At 46.4% G+C, this 24,613-nt stretch overlaps 1 protein-coding gene across 1 annotated transcript; it reads left to right on the top strand.

Moving 5' to 3' along the window:
- The first annotated feature begins 8,771 nt into the window (after positions 1-8,771).
- xbp1 (X-box binding protein 1) lies at positions 8,772-11,835 on the top strand. The gene is given in 8 exon segments (XM_030358919.1): positions 8,772-9,013; positions 9,045-9,089; positions 9,091-9,206; positions 9,688-9,784; positions 9,886-10,002; positions 10,104-10,190; positions 10,193-10,276; positions 10,629-11,835. Coding segments are annotated over 8 exon segments (1,227 nt in total). The 5' UTR covers positions 8,772-8,935; the 3' UTR covers positions 11,232-11,835.
- The last annotated feature ends 12,778 nt before the right edge of the window (positions 11,836-24,613 follow it).

Below are 24,613 nucleotides of genomic sequence, written 5' to 3'. Positions count from 1 at the left end.
TGGTTTCCAACCAGGTTCTGATGGGTGCAATGTCTGCGTCGTCTTCCTAGGCTTGTTGCAGCTCCTCCAGGGACAAACCACCAAACAGTTAATTTTCTTTTGACTTAGTCAGGTATATTTTCTCGGGTGGACTTTTTCTAAAGTTTTTAGAGTCAGCTGGCAGGGCCTTGTCTACCCCCACTAGACTTGCTTCTGCGGGAGCTGGGTGTCTCTCTACCCCCACTGGACTCAGCATCGCCTGGTTGATGTCCAAATTGCACTGCACAGCCTGGTGACTGATGTTCAACTGAGGAGGAGATGGGCTGGGGAGCTTACAAGGACAGGACTGACGGCAGGGTCTCCGGAAGAGGCAGCACTTAGAGGGTTTTAGTTTCAGTTTGGCCTGGTCGAGACGACTGAAAACCTGGCCCAGCTGCTGCAGCATCTGCGGATCGTCGCTGCCCAGCACCCGGTCCATCAAGCGCTGGAATGTCGCCGGAGCATTACACAGTCCAAATGGCATGACATTCCATTCAAACAGTCCACTTTTGGTGCAGAATGCTGCTGCTTTGCGTGCTGTTGGGGTCAGTTCGACCGGCCGCGAGGTCAAGGGTGCTGAACCATTTGGCATCAGACAGGGTGTCCAGTGTGTCCTGGATGCGGGGCAGAGGATATGCATCTTTAATCGTGCAGTCATTCAGGCCTCTATAGTCTATGCAGAGGCGGTACGTCCCATCTTTTTTCTTTACCATCACTATGGGCGATGCCCAACTGCTGTTGCTGCGGCGGGCCAGCCCCGCCCCCAGGCTCTGTTGTATCTGTTGGTCAGCATCCTGTTGTTTCTCCAACGCCATCCGGCGTGGTGGTTGCTTGACTGGGAGGCCTGGCATGGTTACGATGTCATGCTGAACCAGGCTGGTCCTGCCAAGGTCAGTGGGTCCTGTGGAGAACACATTCTCATAGGTGCACAGCAGCTGAGCTAGCTGCGGCTGCTCCTCTTGGTTAAGCTCAGTAGAGCTATGGGCATAGAGCTCCTGTGGGTGCTGGGGGACCGAAGGGGGGCTGCTGACAGTCTGTTCAGGCTGGTTGTGGGAAACCGCATTTGTAGGCTGCAGAACCTTTACCGGCTGGAGGAATCCCACGATGGTCCCCTTTTTAATGGTTACGGCACTGTTGCCCGGATTGAAGATGCGGAGGGGCATGGTCATATGGGGCTGAGCTTCCACCAAAACTCGGGCCACTAACAGTTTTTCGTTGGTGGGGCTCAGCATCAATCCCCCTTCAACTGGATCTTTAAGGTGGATGTTGCCTCTTACCACAAACTCCTGCCCAGCCTCCAGCACCACCGTCCGTGCCACTCTCAGTCCGTGCGCCTTTGGTTTGTTTTTGGAATCGAAATACGGCACCTCTTCTCCAAACAGCATAATCCGTTGATTCCCAAAATCAAGACGTACCTGGGCCTGGCTCAGGAATGGATGGCCCAGGAGGGCCTCGTCACCAGCTATATCAGCAACCAGGAAGAGGACGCTCACCTGACAGTCGTTGATATGGACAGGGATGTGAGCTTCGCCGAGCATGGGTATATCACCAGGCCCAACACGATCAGAGTCTATACGATGGATGACTGAAGTGGAGGCCTGACATCTGGATGAATGGCGTTGTAAAGACACAGAGGAAAAACACTTTTCCGAGCCCCACTGTCCAAAACAGCGCACACTTCTAGCTCGTACACAAACATTTGAATGTTCATTTCTTGACTTTGGGCCTTAAGGGGAAGCATAGCTGACCTTGAGCTTTGAGGGGACATGGTTGAAGTTAGAGCCCTAGCTGCATTTCTTGGTGAGGGGCAATTTCTCTTCATGTGACCCAGGCCTGAACAGTTGTGACACCGAATCTCATCCCATTTAATGTCTCTGGGGCTTTTACCTCTTGGTGTGTGACTGTGGCTGGGAGACGCAGGTTTAAAGATCGCTGATGGGGGCGCTGTAGCCGTCTTTAATTCCTCTTGGTCGGTTCCCTCGCTGATCACCATAGCACGGGCCCTGCGCTCAGCTATGTCACAGGCTCCTGAGTGCATGAGAACGGCGACATATGATTCTGCTCGCTTCGTGGTTTCATAGCGATGGGCAATGTCAAAGGCTTGGGCTAATGTTTGCTGGCGCTGCTCTAAAAGCTTTTGTACAATTTCTGCATCCCCTAGAGCAGAGGATGCAGAAATTTCTGCAACCCCTATACTGCCGAAGTAAAGGGTGTTACCCCTGAGAGAACATCGGAGGGAACGTTTCACCCAAGGCTGAAATAAAAGTACATGTATTTCTAATTGTTGGTCATCAACGAGGTTGTAAAGTAGTAACTTCGGGCACAACTGTCAAAATAATGTATTTTACGATCTTTATTCATTCATTGCGCCGCGGCTGAACTGACGGGGATATTCTCTGATCTTATGAGTCTTAAAGACAGTGTGTCGCCTATCTTTGTACAATACAGGCTATATAAGGCATAATGGGAGAAAAAAAATCTCACGCGCCCTTTTCTATTTGCGCATGCGGGGTATGGTTGCTAGGTTGTAACTAAGGACTCGAAAGGGCGCGAGAGAGTGCATGTTATGATGGTCAAGTGCACTTGACCATCGATTAATCGCAATTCTTTTTTCTATGATAAATATCCCTTGATTTCTTTGTCCCATTAATTTTTCTCATTGTAATGCTCTTATCAACATGGAGAAGTGCATCGGCTTGCCTTGTGCAAATGTTTTTTTATTGATAACAACATTGGCATATCAAAACAGGATGATACAAAAAAAAAGCCTATAGTGCAATTTAACGATGAACATACAAACATACTGCCTTGAACATAGCAGTCAGGCTACTGCTTCTTTGTTTTGAGCCGAAGAAAAAAAATCAAAAAAAAAAAGAAAAGAATTGCGTTAATCGCGCGATAAAAAAATTAACGCTGTTAAAATTGGTTTGCGTTAACGTCGTTAATAACGCGTTCAACTGACAGCACTAATTATTATTGTTAAAACTTCATCTTTGTGTCAGAAAACAGTGTTCTATTGTGCACAGTTAATTGTGGCTACGCTACGGCTTTCTATATGGCTTGGTAGATCTCGATACACTATCAACTTTTAAAGTAGATCTTGGACCAAAAAAGGTTGGGCACCCCTGCCCTAGAGCATTAGTAAAGACTTCAACTCCTATGGCGTCCTGCTCAGCATCAGCCCTGTTGCTGCAGGCTACTGACACTCTCCCGTAGATGTTATATCGCAAAACATGGAGAGCCTCACCCGGTTTGCGGACATGCTGTCTCAGCTCGATAGCTACTGCAGCTGCATGCGGCGAGGAAGGGCCGTATGCAGTTTCTATCTCCTCCACCTGGCTAGGGTGACCAGATTTGAGTTTGTAAAAAAAGGGGGGGGGGGGGGGGGCGGGGTGTAGTGTATAGCATGCCACACCATGACCATGTGAATGCATACAAATGTCACAAATGAAATGACAAAAATGACACAAATGACAATATGAACATCTATTTATTTGAACTTTAACAAAATTGCAAAGTGCAAATGTAAAACAAATATTTTTTGTGGCATTTAAATGTGTCAATAATGATAACAAATAAAACATTCTAAATAATAAATTCTTTATTTGGCCACATTAAAATAAGAAAATTAGAAACTTTTCAGTCCTCCTCATATATTAAAGCAATAATGATAACAAATACAATATTCTAGCAACTTCGACAGAATGTGGGGCTATCACGGCATTAACAATGGCTTCTGTCTTGGTGCGAGCACTTGAGATTTTTTGAGCTGTCACCGAATCTGGGAAAATCTTTCTTAGCAAACCAGATGTGCAGTCCATTGATCTGTAGCTGTTGTGTCCTTTATAGTGTGAAAAGCAAGGGTACCCCTCTGCAAGCCGTAACAGAAGTGTCGGTTTTACTACACAAAAAAAGTCGGTCACTATACTCGATGAGCTCCTCTCCTCTTGCTGCAGTTTTGTGTTTTGCAAGAGTGCACGTGAGTCTTCCAAATCGCTGCCACCTTTATTTGCCACTGACACGAAAGTGCCTGCTCTGCATGTCATGCACTCAGCTTCCGAAGCATCACGTGCCGAGGCGAAAAACATGGGTATTTTTCTTTAGTTCGTCCGTGAACTTACAATTTACGTTTAGGCATGGCTGCAGATGTAATGTGCTGTTGTAAACAGAGTGGAAGCGGCAAGGTGCTCAATGTTGCCAAGATTGGAAATGGCAAGTAACGTACCAAAGGCTCAAATGGTCGTATTTGGAGGATAATTATCGTGCTCTGGCAACCCTGAGATCGGTCGCCCAATGACAGACTCTCTCTACAGTCAGCTCGCGCAAGAGAAGGTGGAACGTAAGGGAGATACCATTCCAGAACTTGGAAGGCCGTACTAACCATAGACATATACAATGGTAATAACTAGTAGGTTATGTGAAAGACCCAGAACACAAATATGCGACGAGGCAAAAAAAATAAAAAAAATAATAACAATAATTTTTTTTTTTTTTTTTTTGCGACGAGGCAAAATACCGGAAGCTTTTGGAATCCCTGCCGGACGCATTTTTTAGGTCTCGAAAAGAGGACAATGTCCGGGAAAAAGAGGACGTCTGGTCACCCTACACCTGGCGGATGTAGTCCCACTGGCGACCGGGGGATTTCTGTGGATGATGGCCCCGGCTGCGACCCACCATTGCAGAACTTCAACTGAACAGCCATTGTCCTTTGCAGACCAGTAGTTTAGCTTTAGCACAACTCTCAACCTGTGCAGGAACTCTGTCCATGGTGTGGTGCCATCATACTGTCCGGGTCTCAAAGTGGGGACTCTTTCTCGATGCTCATAGTTCATCCTCCACTCAAGGAGGAGGGCTGATGTGACTTTGGCTGCTCATCTTTGCGAAAAGAGCTCTTTAACTTCATAGTCTGACTGTGCCCTGTCGCTCCGGCGAATGTCCATAGTTAATATCCTATGATGAAGAAGGGCAGGTGGGGCAGAGGCATGTGGGGGCTGGGGGGCAACCGATCTTGGGGGTGCTGTGGATGTAACTCCCCTGGTCCGAGGAAAAGGGTTTGAATGTTGCGGTGCAATAGCAGCAGGTTGTGGTATAAAGTCCACTGTGTCTGTTGGCCGCACCACATTGAAACGGTAGCTGTCCATCCTCGGAGTTAATGAAGGGGCTCCGGCTCGAGAACTTGGGTTGAATGAGTCTCACATGACGCCGCCGCATGCTTCATTCTAATAGGCTCCACTTCATGGTGGAACACTTTAGAAAGCCACAATAACTTTTTCCTTGACTCCTTGATACCGTATTTCCTTGACTCATATTGTCTATGGCAAGGGATGCCAGGGTTACGGCCCGCGGGCCGGACACCGGCCCCGACTGTATGTCACTTTTTTTTTTTTTTTTGGAATCCGTCAGTTGGTCTGTTACTGCTGCTGGTCTGTACGATTCAATAACTGTTTATCCCCCATTCTCCATTCCATTTCGTAACGTGTTTAGAAAACACGCTTGTTTCCTTAAAATGAATTCATTAATTAAGGCCGCCACCAGGGTGCGCCCCCAACACTTTTGCCGCCCCCCGACGCATTTGCCGCCCTAGGCGATCGCCTAGTTCACCTATGCAAGCCTTCAATAAATAAAATAAAAGTAATTAACACTTGTGTTTATTCATGGGAAAATGGTGTTTTTGTTGGCACCTAGTCTATTTTGTTGCATTTCTCATTTATAAGATGTAAGGCTTACTTGCATGGATAGGAAAATGTTAAGTTTTTAGAGGGGAGCTGTCTCCTGCTTTAGGCTATGTAATTGTAGGCCTCATTGTGAGGCTATTTTGGGGCCAATGCAATTTATGTTTGATGTCTAGGCCTTCAAGCATAATTTAAAAATAGCCTACCTATCCATGTGTTGAGTCAGTGTTTTGGCCTTTCAGGGCCTTTTCAGTCCGAAAGTGTAATCCGGCCCCCTGAGGTCTCACTTGAAAAAAATCTGGCCCCCTGACCAATTTCACCCTGGCATCCCTGGTCTATGGTCTCTTCCACATCACCGTCGTTTATCGTTACGAACGGGTTGGACTTTGAGTAGTTGAAATTGCACGGGCTACGGCGGTTAGCGTCCGCCATCTTAGCTTAGCTGAAACAGGTAAACAATGCCTCCCGCTTATTCTTTAGTCTCTTCTAAGTTCCCCGGTTTATTTCACCGTTCATTCTTTGCCCACCACTGCCTTTCTTGCGTGAGAGGGTCCCATCTGGGTCGGAAATGTTACACCTTTCCTGTTCCTTGGCTCTCAGACCGTAGTCTGAGAGCCAAGACCGTAGTCTGGCTCGGGGTCCGTCGTCTGCTGATTACGTCACACAATAGCTATCTACAGCAATAAGGTTTTTTATGGCTTAAATTAAAGAGCCTGTAATGATCTTTCATTTTGAACATAGGCCATTCCCAACCTATCTGTATGGATAGTTTTCTTCTAAAAACAAAACATCCCTCCGAATCATCTTGGCTGTTAAGATAAGCCGTCCGTGTTGCCAGATTGGGCACATTTTCAGCCTGATTTGGCTACTTTGAATCACGTTAGGCTGGAAAAACGGGACATATGCCTACAGCCAGAGCTACAGCACAAAACAGCCAATCACAACTGTCCGACGTACAGCCAATCACAATGTACGCCCATTCAAGCGTACAGCCAATGATATTGTGTAATATAACCAGCAGACGACGGACCCCGAGCCGATCTGGAAGCCGAGCCGATATGGTACTTACACCGGCAGTGGGTCTGTTTATAGGTCGGAAGACACGGGCACAGATTCTTTGCATTTGGTACTTTATTTAACAGTACACGTATACTCTAGTGTTGGCTCGTTCGTTCGCGAACCGGTTCGAATGAACGAGTCTTTAGGACGAACGAACCGAAACCGGTTCGGTTCTCTTGTTCGACTCGTTCACCATTCGATTCACCGGAAACTCGACTGAACGAACGAACAAGTTTCCGGTAGCACTAACTCCAATGAGTCTGACTGACTCAGCTGAGAACCATGCAATGGCGTGCATTCCATGATGCGATTCACCGCTACCGGAAACTAGGCTGATTCGCGAACGACTCCTTCCAGTTCAGTTGAGTTCCCGGTGAATTGATTCACCGGAAACTCGACTGAGCTGGGAGGAGTCGTTTCCGAATCGTTTGTTCATTCAGCCTGGTTTCCGGTAGCGGTAAATCGCATCATGGAATGCACGTCATTGCACGGTTCTCAGCTGAGTCAGTCAGACTCAGTGGAGTTAGTGCTACCGGAATCTCGACTGAACGAACGATTCGCGAACGACTCCTCTTGATGAACTGAATCACGCAAACTGGGTCACGGAAACAAATCATTAAATCGACCACTAGTATACTCCAAAAACACAACCGGACTCGTTTAGTTCCTCCTACGCTGACACTCGGCCAATTGCTCGTTCACTCATTCGTCGACACAATCTTTGACGTCACTCACACACACACACAGACATTCTCGCTCACACACATACGCCACTCTCGTAACATTATTTTCACGAATGGTTGGACTTCTGACTCTATACTGCCGCCTCGATTTCCGTTGGTATTGCGCCGTTTCTCTCGGAGTAGCCAACTCCGGATTCGTAAGCTCAGAGGCGATGGACCCACTGACGGGACGAAACGACCTCCGGGACTGGACGAAAGGGTTCCTATCCGTATTTACCGTAGGGTGTGAATGAGCCTTTCGACGGCAGCCAGACTGCCGCCGAAGCTTCGGCTGAAGTCCGGCGGGGGTAGCTTGGCGCCAGTCCGGCAGCTCAGCTCCGTACAATCCCTTTCTCCTCCATGTCTCTTCCTCCGGACTGCCGCCGAAGGGATTGTACTCCCGGAGCTTAGCTGCAGGGCTAGCGCCGAGTTCCCCCCGCCGGAGCTCCTCGTCCGCTGGTCCACAAAATCGTAGCTATGCTCTGATTGGAGGGGAGTGGGGAAGTGGGAGGTATTATTCAGCTGTGCCCCCTTCCTACGTAGGAGGGGGCGCCGAAACGTTCTCGCTCTTTGGTTACTGTACTGTACTTTCAGAAATGCATATCTCACTCCAAAAATCATGTACAGACTTTTTTCGAAGTTTGTATGTGTGTGGGAGCACCAGAGACCCAAAACAACACCCCAAATACCAGGAAAAGTGTTGTTTTCATAATATGTCCCCTTTAAAGTTTAAATCGGACTGCATACAATTGATAAAAAACCAATCAACTAGATTTAAATGTATTCAAATCGTTTACAGACGGTTAATGGGCTTATTCTATAACCAAATCCTTTGCCAACATTTACATGGCCACTAAGTATTTCCTTAACACTTAACACGGTACAGATGGCCTAGTGTGAGTGCGCCCTTAATCTACCAACACTGGTGAACGCTGGCAACAAAGAAACGACATTGCCAAGAACAGCAGACGAGGAAATGTGATGCAACTCCTTTGAAATAATGTTGACAGAGTAACAAGATTCAACTCAAAACATGAGAAAATATTTGATATTTCATGATGGCACAATATACTCTTTAATTGGAAAATGTATATACAATTATGTTTACAAATATTAAATAGATTGGGTTCTGGAATTTAAAGGGAAAATACTATATTCAGGCCTTTTCTCTCTATTTGTAGTCCGAGTTCTGTGAAAATGTACATCAGACCAGCGGCCAATCGGAGGCGAGAAATGCTTGTGCGTCATAACGCCAGTGAGCCTATCAGCGTGTACCACGACAGTAGAATAAGATCCCGAGCTCAGCCGCCCTTCCTATAGTTAGAACAGACGGGGATCAGGGAGCAGAGGAACCGGAGTCCATCTTTAAACACAACAGCGAATCCCCGTCACCTCCTCAGTACCCCTGACCCAGCAGGACTACCCCTTCACCTCTCAGGACCCAGACCCCAGGAGGACTACACCATGGTCGTCGTCACCGCGGGGCCCGGAGCCTCACACAAAGTGCTCCTGATAGCAGGGAAGAGGACCGGGTCTTCCGGGGCGACGCAGCCGGGCTTCCGCCGGCCGCCAGTGGTGCTTCAGCCGGCCGCTGTCCGCCGTGCTGCCGCCGTCCGCCTCCCTCGAGTCCCGCGTCGTCCGACTCGGACTCCCCATCGGTAGGTGGAGGTGGACCGCCGATGAGGAAGAGACAGCGGCTCACACACCTCAGCCCGGAGGAGAAGGCACTGCGCAGGTCAGTCTCATGCTTTTAAAATGTGCAAATGGTTGGTTTTGTCGACACTGTAATGAATCCTTGACATCGTTGAGACATTCCATCGTTCAGAATTTACCAAGGCGATTCGCCTGTCTAACGTCAAAACAGCAATTGAGAGAAACCCTCCAATCAAAGGCTCGTAAACGTTGCCTACTACATTTTGCAGCCACCAAAAATGAGTAATGTCGCTGAAAATATCACATCTTGAATCTTGTATGTTCAAAAACGTACTTTTGAGGATTTTTGTTGCTATTGGACTTTAAACGCCAGTGTCGAGCTCTAATGTCTAGACCCGCCCAGTCTGGGGGCTGGAGTCGGACACTGATACCCTGCTGGTCTGCCTGCGTGGCAGGAATAGGGCCCGTTGTTGCGCAACAGTTACCACGGCTCGGTCCATGAGCATCATGGAAGGAAAGTTTCATTAACATTTTTCTTCTTGTTCTTCCATTATTTCCCCCAGGAAACTCAAGAACCGAGTCGCAGCACAAACCGCTAGAGACAGAAAAAAAGCCAAAATGGGGGAACTGGAACAACAAGTCTTGGAGTTGGAGCTGGAGGTATGTGAACCCTCCCTCCCTCCTCCAATATTTGCTATGCAGAACAGCTGTTGGTTTTCATGAGGCAGTTGAAAGTACCAATATTTTATCCCTCCCTGCAGAATCACAAACTTCACATTGAGAACGGGCTGCTGAGGGAGAAGAGCAGCGGCCTGGTAACCGAGAACGAGGAGCTGAGACAGCGGCTCGGCTTGAACGCCCTCGAGACGAAAGAGAGCGTAAGCATTCAAGACGGAACACTACTGAATCAGAGCAAAGGATCGGTCGGGGGGCCAGCTCAGTCCATGTTCCAACGCTCACCCTCCTGTTTGTTCCTCAGGTCCAGGTCGTGGTCCAGGGGTCCGGTGGGGACGAGGCAGGTTTAGGGGTCGGGTCTTCTGAGTCCGCAGCACTCAGGCTATGTGTGCCTCCGCAGCAGGTGCAGGCCCAGTACCCTCTAAACCTGAAGACTTCCCAATGGTTCCAGATGGTCCTGACGCTTCAGACAATGAGGTGAACCTCCTTCAGATACATTCCTCTGTGTTGTCCCGCTATCGGCTGGTGTGAATTTAGGCAAACACGTTGGGCTGATGCATATTGTTGAAGGATTGCTTCTTCTTGCTTGTGTGCGATGGTAGTTTTGTGGACACCTGAAGGAGATGTGATATTGTACCCTGTTAGGGTGGTTTCATTGATCAGCTGTCTTTGGACTGAATGAAAACACCCTTGTGTCACATGATGCCTCTTCCTGTGCAACTCCATGAAGATGCTAATACTGTGTCCACTGGTTGGTTCTTACAGGGTCAAGCTTCAGTAGGCTAACCCCCCCCCCCCCTCTCTCTCTCTCTCTCTCTCCCCCTGACAGTCTGATCTCCTCCTGGGCATTCTGGACATCCTTGACCCAGAGCTGTTCCTTAAGTCTTGTGAGCAGGAGTGTGCAGAGCCGCAGGTGTTGCTGGTCGGCCGGGGGCACCCACTACCGGCCGCCCCACCTGCAGCTCTGGGGGCCGCACCAGTTAAGTTGGAGGCCCTTAATGAACTGATCCACTTTGACCACATCTACACCAAGCCCGTGGATGTGGAGGAGTGCGACGGGCAGCACAGCGGCCACACGGAGAGCGACACCGAGGTGAAGATGGAGGCGCCGGTCTACCGCGCCTCCAGCTACGAAGACGACGCCGCCACCGACGCGGACGACGAGGTTGAGCTGGAGACGGAAACGGTCTACGTCAAGGACGAGCCCCAGGAGGAGGCCATCCCCCGGGGCCGGCCCACGGACGACTTCCTCTCGGCGGCGGCGCTGGGCGGCCTGGACAAAGAGGCCTACCTGGCGGACGCCTACAGCGACTCTGGATACGAGCGGTCCCCCTCCCCCATCAGCGACATGTCATCCTCCCCCCTGTGCTCCGAGAGCTCCTGGGAAGACGTCTTCGCCAACGAACTGTTCCCCCAGCTCTTCAGTGTCTGAAGCCCAAGCCAAAACCCTGTTGAACCCAGCCTGGTTGCTCACCTAGCGGCCATCTTGGTTCTTAAAGCTCACTTGGGTTTGGGGGTACTGAATGTGTGAAGTGTTCAGTCGCCTCCCCCCCCCACTACCAACGAGCATTTAGAAACAAGGTGGAAATAAGATGGCCGCGAGGTGGATGAATAGGGCCTGTAAGATGACTTGTGGTGTAGCAGAACCAGGTGTCGGCCATAAACGCATTTTAATCATTTAAAGCACCCTCTTAAAGTTAGAAGTAAATCAGAGTAATCCTTTTTTACAACAGCAGGTCTGTACATTTGGCGTTGCTGACTTATGTCAGATTTGAGTTCTCGGGTTACATGGCATCTCCAAATGCTATTGTGGCTCCAGATGGCCAAATCGTCCTATAATGAAGGGTGGTTTGAGCTCCAGTATTTCAGTTGATGTGTCTATAGGGGACGGGGACTGATCATATAAATACAAATCTTATTTATTTGTGTATCATTTTCAGAGTCTTTGTATGTAATTCGTTGGCATGTAAAAATGCATTCTTTAATTTTATCGCTCTCCATGTAGTCTAATTACTGCATTAAAGCTTTGCATTCAATGATGTCTCCTTTTCTGTAGCAATAGAGGGAAAATTTTGTGGGGGGGAAGGGGGCATGACCTGACATTAACATAGTATAAGAAATGAGACGTCAGTTTTCTCAATACAGAATAAGCAAAAATTCTGTTTGTTCAACAGCCAGATGTAAACTTAGGAGCGCAGTCATCTGTGATATTCGGCTTTGTATATAGATGCAGGAAAAAATGCCTGCTTGAATACAGTTTCAATAAGAAATCGGGACTTTGGGCCCCTTCTTGAACACAAACAGTTCTGCTTAATTTAAACAGACCTATGTCCTGCACTGAGTTTAACTGAAGGCATCTGCCTGTGCGAATGTTCATAAGCTTTAGTGCATTTCAATACTTGAATAAGTTTTCCATCACTTGACATTGTCAACAATATCCTGGGTTGGTTGCTTACTCTTTAACATCTGGTTCACTTCACATGTTGGAGATAAAGGAATTTGTTAATCATTCAGTCTCTGTAACTAGAACATTCACATTATGGCTGAAATACTACAGTCAAGTTACTTATACTCATGAGGGTTCAAAGTGCATGCAGATAAGAGTGACATGATTATTTATTCCCTGCTATCTTGTATAGTACACAAAAACACCCTTCTGGGAAGGATATAAAAATGGTGGCTTATTAACGGCATAATACTTTGTATGAGAAGGGGGGAGGTTTGGGGGAGGTTTGTGGGAGGAGAACTCGAGACAAGGGCTCAATGCTAGTGTACCAGGAGAACAGAGTGAGGTGGTTATTGTTATGTTGTCTCAGTCAAGGACAATAGGGGGGTAGGGCTTTGGGTGGGTGCGGTCACACTTTTCCCCCAAAGGCACCTTCTCTTATCACCACACTGCTGGGGCCTTAATTTATCTACTGCGGGGGAGGGCTGGAGATAGGTGTATGTTGAGCCTTTATTAAACCGGGACACTGCCTACCCAGACTCTCCCAGGACTGATGAAATCAAGGCCTCTGTTCTACCCTCTTCTGATGTGACAGAGCCCAGCTCTGTGGACCACTGTCGGCTCTCATAGTTGAATGCCTTGGTTTTGTTAAGGGCTCTCGTTACAAGATGGCGCTTGTGGCCGCTAGCCAAAAATATTCCTGTGTACCGTGTCGCCCAGAACGGGTGTTGTTTTGGTTTATCATAAAGTTACAGATAATTATAGATCACAATGTACTATTTGTAATTGAAAAAATAGTGTTACTACAGAGATATACCATGTGTATTCATCAAGAAGTATTTTCCAGCAAATATAACCTAAAAAAAGTAAAAAAAGACCACAAATAAAAACACCAAACACCAACCTCAGCTACTTGTCCTCCATTTTGAGCATTTTGTCTCAGTATAGGCAGAGAGCAGAGCAGGCGACCAGGTTCAGAGAATGTGGTGAGATGAAGACTGTTTCCGGTCTCATACAAGAAACCACAAAGAACTGGTTCAAACCCCACAGCTGTGCCAGGGAAACAGAAACATACTTTGAATTTGAGATTTCACTCGAAAGTGTGGCTTTTCTTCTTTCAAGCCTTACCTTCTTGTACAGACAACATGTAACTTAGATCGTTTTTTACCAGAATCCTTGTTGAGATGTTGGTAGCCTAAATGGAGGGTCTCCCATATATATTTGGACTATATTTGAATATATTACAATTATGTACACAGGACATAGACAAGTATTTAGTAAATTATTCCATGTTTCAATATCATGTCATTTGTCTGTTGCCCCCATGTGTACATATAGATTTCCGCCATGTTGGCCTTTCTCAATGCTGGCAAAAAGCCATGATGTTGGGCAACACTTCTTAATGCTTAAATTAGTGACAGATTTATTTCACATTTAATGCAACAATGTCATCACCTATGTGTGGATATGGATAAGCCCTACTGGCAGTGTCCTATTACAACACTTAGCAGTAGTTTAAATGGGGTTGCTAAACCTACCCTGGCAGCTGTCACACTACTGCCTATTCCCTATGTTTAAAGAGTTTATTTATTTATACTGTATCATCATATCACCATCACAACATCACTTCCAGGAGCTTTGCGGGAATGAGAAAACACAAAAATATAACATTTATAAAACAAATATGTCCTTGGGTTTGCTTAGGGTGGATTTACCCAAGCGTCCATGCAGATACATTTGGTAGACCTCCCCATGTTTTACTGTAGAACCCATCAAGCCCTCTGCCTGCTCTTTGGGGTCAAGTGAGAAGAGGGTACAGCTGCATGGGCGGGCAGTGATCTTGGGAAGGCAGTGATCTGGACCGGGACTCTGAGGTGTTCTGCTGGACGGATGGGCTGGAGACCAGGCAGTTTAGTGGAGGTGAACCACATCTGTGAAGTTCTTCCAGTCAAGGACATGACCAAACACAAATCAATACGAAAAGTTTAAACATTAGTAACAAAGTTGACAAACACAGTTATTTCTAAAGGTCATTAGAACTTGGCTTCTTAAAGAAACGCAACATGTAGCACAGGCTTCTTAAAGAAACGCACATGTAGCACATGCTGGCCCCACAAACACACACACACACACACACACACACACACACACACACACACACACACACACACACACACACACACACACACACACACACACACACACACACACACACACACACACACACACAGCATGAATAAGCCATTAGCAGCCAGGCTGAGCTACTTGTTATCCACTCTGTGATCTTGCATTGTCATGGACCAACCTCCACATCAAAACTTTCTAATGCAAGACTGAAGGCTGAAGTCGAGAAAAGTTTTTATATCTTCCACCAAAACAACTGCATGTATTGTTCTCTTCTTATCTAAAAAAATATCATTGAAGCCTGGCTGTTTGTAATGACAAGTGAGGCCATTTTGAAAATAGTTGCTTTTTTGAGCCCAGCCAGACACACAGCCACTCCAGCTCCCCTCAAGCAGTCAAGGTGATTAATCCTGTGCCCAGTTGTGAAAGGACAAGAGCTTCATTGGTCGGCTGAAACTCTTGTCTTTGTTACCACCGGCAACAAATAGCCCTCAGTCAACTGTTTACTTCACTGCTGCTGGACAGCACGGCACCTCAGAATCCAACATGGAGTCTACTATTGAGCCTCTACTAAAGCTTTTACGGTTATATTCTTAAAATAGTTGTTGGCTGTGTGTAGAAGGACAAAATGTCGGCTTGAAACCAGTTTTAATAAGAAATAGGGAATTGGTGCCCCTTCTGGAACACAATCAAACAGTTCCGCTTGATGTAAACAGATCTATGTCCTGCGCTGAGACAGGCTTGTCATAGTTGTTAGGTGGTAAGTAGACACTAAGCTGATGATTGATAAGAAGATAAATTATCAAATCTTATGACACAACTAAGAAAAAAAGGGCACACAGGGAAGAAAATTGAATTATCTTGATCCTGAAAGAACAGGATGAGGATTATCGAGGAGGGGATTCATCCCCTCGGCCATCTGCCATCCTGCATGATCAGCTCATCACTATATCCTTACGAAGTGCCTGGGCTTAACACACCAATACGTCCCCATCTAAACACACCAATACGTCCCCAAACACACCAGTGGGTCCTCAAACCCACCAATACGTCCTCAAACACACCAATACATCCTTAGACTCACCAATATGTCCCCATCTAAACACACCAATACGTCCATATCTAAACACACAAATACGTCCCCATCTAAACACACCTATATGTCCCCATCTAAACACACCAATATGTCACCATCTAAACACACCAATACGTCCCCAAACACACCAGTACGTCATTAACCAACCAATACCTCCTCAAACACACCAATACGTCCTCAGACTCACCAATCTGTCCCCATCTAAACACACGAATACGTCCCCATCTAAACACACCAATACGTCACCATCTAAACACACCAATACGTCACCATCTAAACACACCAATACGTCCTCAAACAAACCAATACGTCCCCAAACACACCAGTACGTCCTCAAACCCACCAATACGTCCTCAAACACACCAATACGTCCTCAGACTCACCAATATGTCCCCATCTAAACACACCAATACGTCCTCAAACACACCAATACGTCCTCAAAACCACCAATACGTCTTCAGACTCGCCAATATGTCTCTATCTAAACACGCCAATACGTCCCCATCTAAACACACCAATACGTCACCATCTAAACACACCAATACGTAACCATCTAAACACACCAATACCTCACCATCTAAACACACCAATACGTCCTTAAACACACCAATACGTCACAATCTAAACGCACCAATACGTCACCATCTAAACACACCAGTACTTCCTCAAACACACCAATACGTCCCCATCTAAACACTCCAATACGTCCTCAATCACACCAATACGTCCCCATCTAAACAAACCAATACGTCCTCAAACAAATCAATACATCCCCATCTAAACACACCAATACGTCCTCAAACACACCGATGTGTCCACATCTAAACACACCAATACGTCCCCAAACACACCAGTACATCCCCAAAAACACCAATACGTCCCCATCTAAACACACCAATACATCCCCATGTAACCACACACGTCTCCGTTCAGACCACATAAGGCCCATAGAAGTCAGGGTTTGTGTTGTCAGCAGCAGAACGCAGCCGTTCCAGAGTGATGATGCGTCCGAAAGGCGACATTTCCCCCAGCCGTCACGACTCAATGGCAGCATGAAGCAACTCTAACGCACAAGCTGGCCACCCCAGCGTCACCAACACTGGCTTAACATCACAGGGCGACAGGTACTCTCTGCAAACAAACACAACTGGTATCAATCCACCTAAACGAGAGGGAGATAGAATAATGAAACTTAAATAGGAAACAGTTGGTGGCTCTAAGCACACAGAGTGGGTATTCAATAGGTATGGGTATACGATCTTATTCAACTTTTTTCGCTTTGGCAATGTAAATTTACGTTTTCTATGCCAATAAAGTTATCTAATTCTTGAATCTTGAGGGATACAGAGAAAGATGGAGAGTCGGATCTGAGAGAGGCAGAGCGAAAGAGAAAGGCACAGAGAGAGAGAGAGCGAGCGAGAGAGAGAGAGAGAAAGGCAAAGCGAGAGAGAGAGAGAGAGAGAGAGAGAGAGAGAGAGAGAGAGAGAGAGAGAGAGAGAGAGAGAGAGAGAGAGAGAGAGAGAGAGAGAGAGCATGAGAGAGAGAGGCAGAGCATGAGAGAGAGAGCTGACGTCAGAGACTGCCAACGTCTTACATCGCCATGGTTTCATTTCCTGTACATGTGGCGTATCCGTGAAACGTGACAGGGCATGAATCCCCTCCACAGCGATTAGAGGAGCTCAGTTTAATAGCCAATCCTCTGCTCCTTTTGCTCTCTTCCTCTTTTGTAATCAAAGACCTTTAACCTTCTGGGGTTCGTTTCCAAAAAGCATAGTTGCTAACTTCCTTAGCAACCTACCACTTAGGGACTCAACCCTTAATAGAGTGGCGAAGTCACGCCCCTTCCGGTAGGGCTCATTGGACCTATGAGATTGAAAAATATGAATGGGTGTCAATGGAGAGAAAATTATTATTTTCTGGTCCCGGTCTTTATATGCCCTGAATTACACATATGTTGTTTGTGGATTTAAATGATAATTTTTCATGCAAAGAAAACTAAAAATGTTCGTGAAGAAGTTTGATAATTTTAGGTTTTATGTGAGGCCGCTTTGTGAACTACAGCTCTTCGCTGCTCTCGACGCATATGATATACGTCACCACACCCGCCCTTGGAACTCGGCACAGAGATGGCGATCTCTCTGCCCCACTTCACCACTTTTTCCAAGGGGAGGACAAAAGCATCGAAAGAGGTGAAAACCATTATAAGTAGGGGCACGTGCAGAGTTTCAGGTATGCCGATGGGAAGATTGTCGGTCTTCTCCACGCCAGTCGCATGGAGCGTGACGTCACATACGAGCCGTGTAGTCTTTCTCGTTGTGTTTTCTCTACAGCCTTTATCTGAACAATTGCACAATAAACGGTCGAACTCTTTGCATGAAAAATTATCCTTTAAATCCACAAACAACATATGTGTAATCCAGGGCATATAAAGACCGGGACCAGAAAATAATTATTTTCTCTCCACTGACACCCATTCATATTTTTCGATCTCATAGGTCCCATGAGCCCTACCGGAAGGGGCGTGACTTCGCCACTCTATAGGAAAGTGTTACCCAAAACCATTTCACCTACATAGTAAGCTCATAGTATCGAGCAAGTTATTAAACTCCATGGTACTAGCAATGTAAGGCTTCGTGACTGTTTCCCAACAACATAGTCTGGCTGAGTCCTTATTATCAACATGGTAAAAAGGCAAATTATGGATCTAGGCCTGTTGTAGGTCCATAATATTATTATGCCACATACTTCCTGGATATTCATGGTCACATGACCGATTTCAGTCTTCTTTGCCTTTTTACGCAATTAGTATTCCGAGTTAGTGCAGTACCGCCTCCAAATTAGGGTGTGGAACATCACTGGACATTTAATGGGTCACAAATATTTTCTTTAACAATCCTGTTACTTTTACATATGTGATAAGATTCTGGGCAATGGGTTTCAGACAAGTGAATTAAGTGATTTAAAATAAAATAAAAATAAAAAAAGTATCAAGAAACATGCATCCACTGCAGCGACAACACAAGATGTTGCCCCCCTGTCAAAATGAATAGGCTATCAAAATATTGTAGGGAGGAAACATACAGCCTAGGTACTTTTAAAGATCCCATGCCATTCTATTTTATGATGCTTTAATATAGGTATTAGTGGGCCACAAACACAGTATTCAAAGACGTCCCCGAAATTCAGCCGTGGTGCAGAGTTACAGTCACTCGGAAACAGTCGCACATTGAGCTTCCCCCAAACGCGCTGTTTCGGTGGGCGTGTCAAGGCAGGTCAAGGAGGGGGGTGGGGGTGTGGCCCTGAGCAGCTTGTAGCCACTACCATGCGCTCTGTATACGGTGGGCGTGTCAAGGCAGGTCAAGGAGGGGGGTGGGGGCGTGGCCCTGAGCAGCTTGTAGCCACTGACAGTACCATGCGCTCTGTTTACGGTGGATGCATCGCAATGGCTCGTAGAAACCCATATTTATACATAGATATCTATATCATATAATATATAATATATATTATCACCTGGCACCTGAGCAGCTTGTAGCCACGGTACCATGCGCTCTGTTTACGGTGGATGTATCGCAATGGCTCTTAGAAACCCATATTATACATAGATATCTATATCATATAATATATAATATATATTATCACGGCCAAAAGCTGTGTGAGCCTCCAGACGATAGGTTATTATGAATCTCAAACGACCGCGTCTACTTCAGATTGATGTGGAAGTGGAAGAACCAGAGACGTCGGAGAACCCGACGAAGTCCTTTGTGATTCATTATATCGTCTGGACGCGCACACAGCTTTTGGCCGTGATAATATGTATTATTTGATATAGATATCTATGTATTATATGATATTATTTAGATATAGAGCAGAGCTCCAGGACTTTAACGCAAGTGTTGTACACTTCCTTGTTATTTGGATAACCGTTCTGCTGTTGGCGTGATGGCGCGTCGGACTCTCGTCTCTGGTATTTCTACAACGAGACTCGTAGTGGGGGTTATCTCAGCCATGGTTGAGAATGAATTGGGGGAAAGGAACTTTGGCTTTGACTCCCTGAAGTAGGCTACATGAACCACGACATGGAGGAGAAAGGGATTGTTGGCCGCGAATGTATCCCGCTTGAGCCCTGCTTCCCGCCGCTTCGGCAGCGGTCAGCGCTAATCACCGCATCCTGAAGCCGAGGCGGTGGTCCATCGGCAGCGAGGCTCCGGCGGGAGACGACCGCGGTCAACAATCCCTTTCTCCTCCATGTCGTGGTTCATGACTTCATGGAGTCAATGCCAAAGTTCCTTTCCCCCAATTCATTCTCAACCATGGCTGAGATAACCCCCACTACGGGTCTAGTTGTAGAAATACCATAGACGAGAGTCCGACGTGTTATGCGCCATCACACCAACAGCAGAACGGTTATCCACATAACAAGGAAGTGTACAACACTTGCGTTACAGTCCTGGAGCTCTATATCTAAATAATATCATATAATACATAGATATCTATATCAAATAATACATATTATCACGGCCAAAAGCTGTGTGCACGTCCAGAAGATATAATGAATCACAAAGGACTTCGTCGGGTTCTCCGACGTCTCTGGTTCTTCCACTTCCACATCAATCTGTAGTAGACAGAACCGTGCGCTGCCTGCTGCCTGCTGCCGGCGCGAGGCACCACCGCCCGGCTGCCTGCTGCCGGGCGGTGGTGCCTCGCGGCGGTGGTGCCTCGCGGCAACCGGCGGCAGGCAGCATGTCGCAGTTCATGTAGTTCGATGTCGTTCTGCCATTGCATTCAAAATTCTGTAACTAGCCTGTTACTACGAACTAAGCAACTACCGTACACGTATTAGCATTTAGCACTAGCTCAATCACGACTCCTTCAGAATTCTTGTGGGTGGTTACGAACCAACCAAGTGGGCAGGGCCATGAATAATAATTTGACAACGCTACGTCACAGTGTCACCTTATCCAGATCGGCTCATTTCTTCTGCCTTTTTCCTTTCATTGCCTATTGCATTCAGCAGACAAACTGCATAGATTTCAAACTTACCACAGCTCACAAACTTATTCAGACCTATGTTATTTAACAAACAATAGGAAAAATGTGATTTTAATGGCATGGGCTCTTTAAGAGATTGACAAGCCTCAAACATCAAAAATCTATCATTAGAACTGAGGAAACAAGATGCATCTGGCAGGGCTTGAAACAGTGGCAAAAAAAAACAGACCTGTTACACTCAGCCAATCGCGACTCTTGCACAGAATTGGGGAGAAAAGTCATTTATTTACTTATCCATATCCTAGAGCAGGGGTCGGCACTCGGCAACTAAGTTTGGCTTCGGGCCAATTTTTTCTAGCCAGTAGGTGGCGGGCCAGAACATCATCAAAGGCTAGTTCAAGGAATTGATTAATGAAATTGCATCTGGAACTGCGACGCAGGCCCGTCAGCTGGCTTATTCATATGCCTACCAAGCACTACATTACTCTTAAAAGACGTACATATAAACAAGTGTATGCCCTAATCACGTAAATGTCATGCCTGATCACGTTGGGTAGAGGTGTTGCTGCACTGTCTCCACAGAGACCAGGCAGCGATATCATCATAAGTAGTCCTAACTGGAGCGAAAATGAAATCCGGGAGCTGCTGATCATGCGAGAGAAGGTGATGCAGTCGTATTAAACGAAGACGTTGAAAGATGGTGCGATCTATAAGAGAGACGCAGAGGAACTTCCCTTACGAGGCTTTTGTCGGGATAAGAAACCCTAATCTGTCCCGAACCCAAAAGTGGTCAGCAAAATAAAGAACATGTTGGCGTTTTTGCACTTGTATATAGTTAATGGCGATTGTAGCCTACACACAGATGTTAACTCATTTTTGCATGCGGGTCTCTTCATTCATAAAACATTCGGGAATATGCTAATTATTCTAAAGAGGTCTAGACTCCGTGCGCAGTCCCGCCTTCTCCAGTGAACCAAGAAAGCCTGCGCTGTGATGAACGGGGGGTTTTACCCCCTCGGACACAGGAAACTTGAGATAAGACGGTGAAATCGCCGGGCGTGCAAAACCTCGACCGAACCGGCTTGGCAGTGTAGAAAGGCCTTATGCTGGAGAGAGGGCAGTAGTGTGCACCTGAAAAAGCAGCCAACTACTCTTAAAACACTTCACGCAACACAACACAACCACACACACTCACACACACACCACGGCGGGGGCTGACCGACTTCACACACACACACACACACAAACAACGGCGGTTGCTGATTGACTGCGCACACACACACGCACATATATGGCGGGTGCTGACTGACTGCGCACACACACAAACCTCTGTTCCTAGCCTACTCACCATTAGAAGAGCTGTAGGCAAAGTAGCCTCATCAGAGACTCTACTTGCGTTAAACAGCAAAGTCTCAGAGCTTGGCGTCTTAAATCATTTGTGGACTTTTGTCAACAGCTCCTGCCTTTCTCTACGTGCAGTATCACACAAAAATACGTAATGTCGGGTCGCCATGGTTGTTGTATAAAGGCCTATAAAGGGGGGTTCCTTTTCATTGAATATTGCATATTTTCCAATAACTCTGGCTCAGCCCCTTGCAGCTTACGCGTGACCGTGACGAGTGTGTCTCTAACCTTCCGGGATTAGTAGCAGTATTTTTAAATTAAATTCAAAAACGGTTGTGAAAGAAAAAAAAGTTCACTGTAACCGGCCCTTTACATTTAAGATAACAGAAGTAGATACTTGATATTCCAAATTCAGAATAATCTGGCGGGCCAGATATTATGTCTGGCGGGCCAGTTATGGCCCGCGGGCCGCCAGTTGCCGACCCCTGTCCTAGAGAATAATGTAGTCAAAGCAAATTTCTCACCAAATAAATTTTTGAATTATCTTTTTCCCATAAACGTATCAACCGTTTGCAGCAACTATATTGCATTGCATAGATAGTGCCTATATGCTGATGATTTCGCCAGTGTCATTACAAATTTGTGTGACGTTTTTTCCAAACAAACAATTATTTCCGAAATTGTTTCGATTGTTGATGCAAAGGATAGGTAGGCTATACACAATCAAGTTGGCGAATATTAACCACAACTGTATAACAAGTATGTAGTCTAAATATCAAAGTTTGTGAGGCTTCCACCTGTGAATGATTGAATGCCTCAGAGCAACACCGAACTCGGCCTTTAGAAAACATCTGTTCACTATGTATTAGCTGATAAGTATGCAGCTAATCAACAAAGAGGTCAGATACGTGTTGCTATGTTAGCTGGAGATTTTTGGGAAACACTCGTACTTCTGCTGCTGCATAGTACAACTGGGCTTAATAATAAGTCGGCAAAATGCTAACGTCCTGACTGTTTTGGGAAACGCACCCCTGGACGGATCACAACAACACCAGGAGGATAGACCTGCGGTTTTCTATGAAGTGTTTTGAGTTGGAGGAAAGGAGGAGGGAGGACTGAGGCCAGGGGAGCAGGAATCGAAAGGATAGTGTTTTTCTTCCCTGTCTTTAACCAAGGCCCGGGGGTCTGAAGGCTCAGTAGACTGCGGGTTGCCTGACGGTAATTACAGGCCACAATCCCATGATCACAGAGCAGTGCTAGAAACACCACACGCACAGGATCACAGACATACGCACGCACGCACGCACGCACGCACGCACGCACGCACGCACGCACGCACACACACACACACAGGTTGTTATTTTTAGCTTAATCCAGAGGTCTATGAGAGACCTTTTGGCCATGTTTCACCCTCTGGACTTTTAGACTGGATGAAATGAAACGTATCACCTCAGTTGAACTGAAATTTTGTCACCATGACACAATAAATATCTACCTTGAACCAAGGTAAATAAGGGATTTGTGTGTGTGTTTATGTTTGTCAGTGTGTTTGTGTGTGTGTGTGGGGGGAGCTATGCTGAGATGTGCCCTTAATGTTTGAAGGGGCGATAAGGCAATGACAGAATGTTCCAGAGACCCGTGGACTCCGGCCTTTATCAGCAGGCCAGAGTGCTGGTAGACACTTAAGAACATAAGGCAGGCAAACACAGATTGTTCCAAATAACACAGCCAGCTACAAATGCTGATTATGTTTGGAATCTGGGCAGAAAAAACACAAGGAAAATCTCTTCACAACTGGCTTTAATTCTGCAGCAACGAGAAGTGATTTCTTGACTTCATTAGTATATTTGCCAGCAGTGGGCGGCCTCCAATAATGATAAAATAAACCAACAAAAATACAACTTACTAGCAGGACTAACAAGGATATCAGTTAAAAAATATATACAAACTATCTGAAAACTAATCTGATGACTTTAAGGTTGATTGGGTCGCTAGAAGGCGTTTTCCTGCACTATTCTGAGGGGACCATTGGATGATTCAATGTCTCTTCGTCTCTCTGAATCTCTCTAATTTCCCTGTTCTGCTTACCCCTGCCAACTTGTTACACAGCGAGGCCAAAGTGGAGCGACCAGCCTGGACGGTAAGGGAGAGTAAATATTTGATTAGGCAGGAGGCTCGGTAAGGGAGTGTGTTTGAAAAGTACTTTAAATTTACTCCAACAGAATGTGACGTAATTACAGGCCACAATTTACGTACAAAAATGAACCCTACTAGATCTGCCTCAGATTAATGATTTCCTGTCCCCCCAGACACAAACACACAGAAAAATGCACATGCACACACACACACACACACAGAGACAATCGCACACGCACAAACACACACACACACACACACACACACACAAAGACAATAGCACACGCACACACACGCGCACACACACACACACACACACACACACACACACACACACACACACACACACACACACACACACACACACACACACACACACACACACACACACACACACACACGGGTCAGGCTGAGGTGTCCTAGTTGTGCTCTGTAACATTCCTGAAGTGAATGCCGGTTAACAACGCCCAGCCCTGTCTATGTTTCCCGCTCCTACTCCTCCTCCTGTTTAGGCCCCGTCCACAAGGTTGAAAACGATCCGTTTTCGTTCCAGGCCATAAGGGGCGCGGCTTCTACTACACAACTCAAAAGAAAGAAGAAGAGGAGGGGAGCATGCGCATAAAGCCTGCGCGCTGTTTGCAAACATACTCCCCTGTGGGGTATTCCACGAGCAGAGGTT

Source organism: Gadus morhua, chromosome 6 (assembly GCF_902167405.1).
Source record: "Gadus morhua chromosome 6, gadMor3.0, whole genome shotgun sequence".
Classification (NCBI taxonomy): domain Eukaryota; kingdom Metazoa; phylum Chordata; class Actinopteri; order Gadiformes; family Gadidae; genus Gadus; species Gadus morhua.
This window is presented reverse-complemented; position numbering and strand designations above follow the sequence as displayed.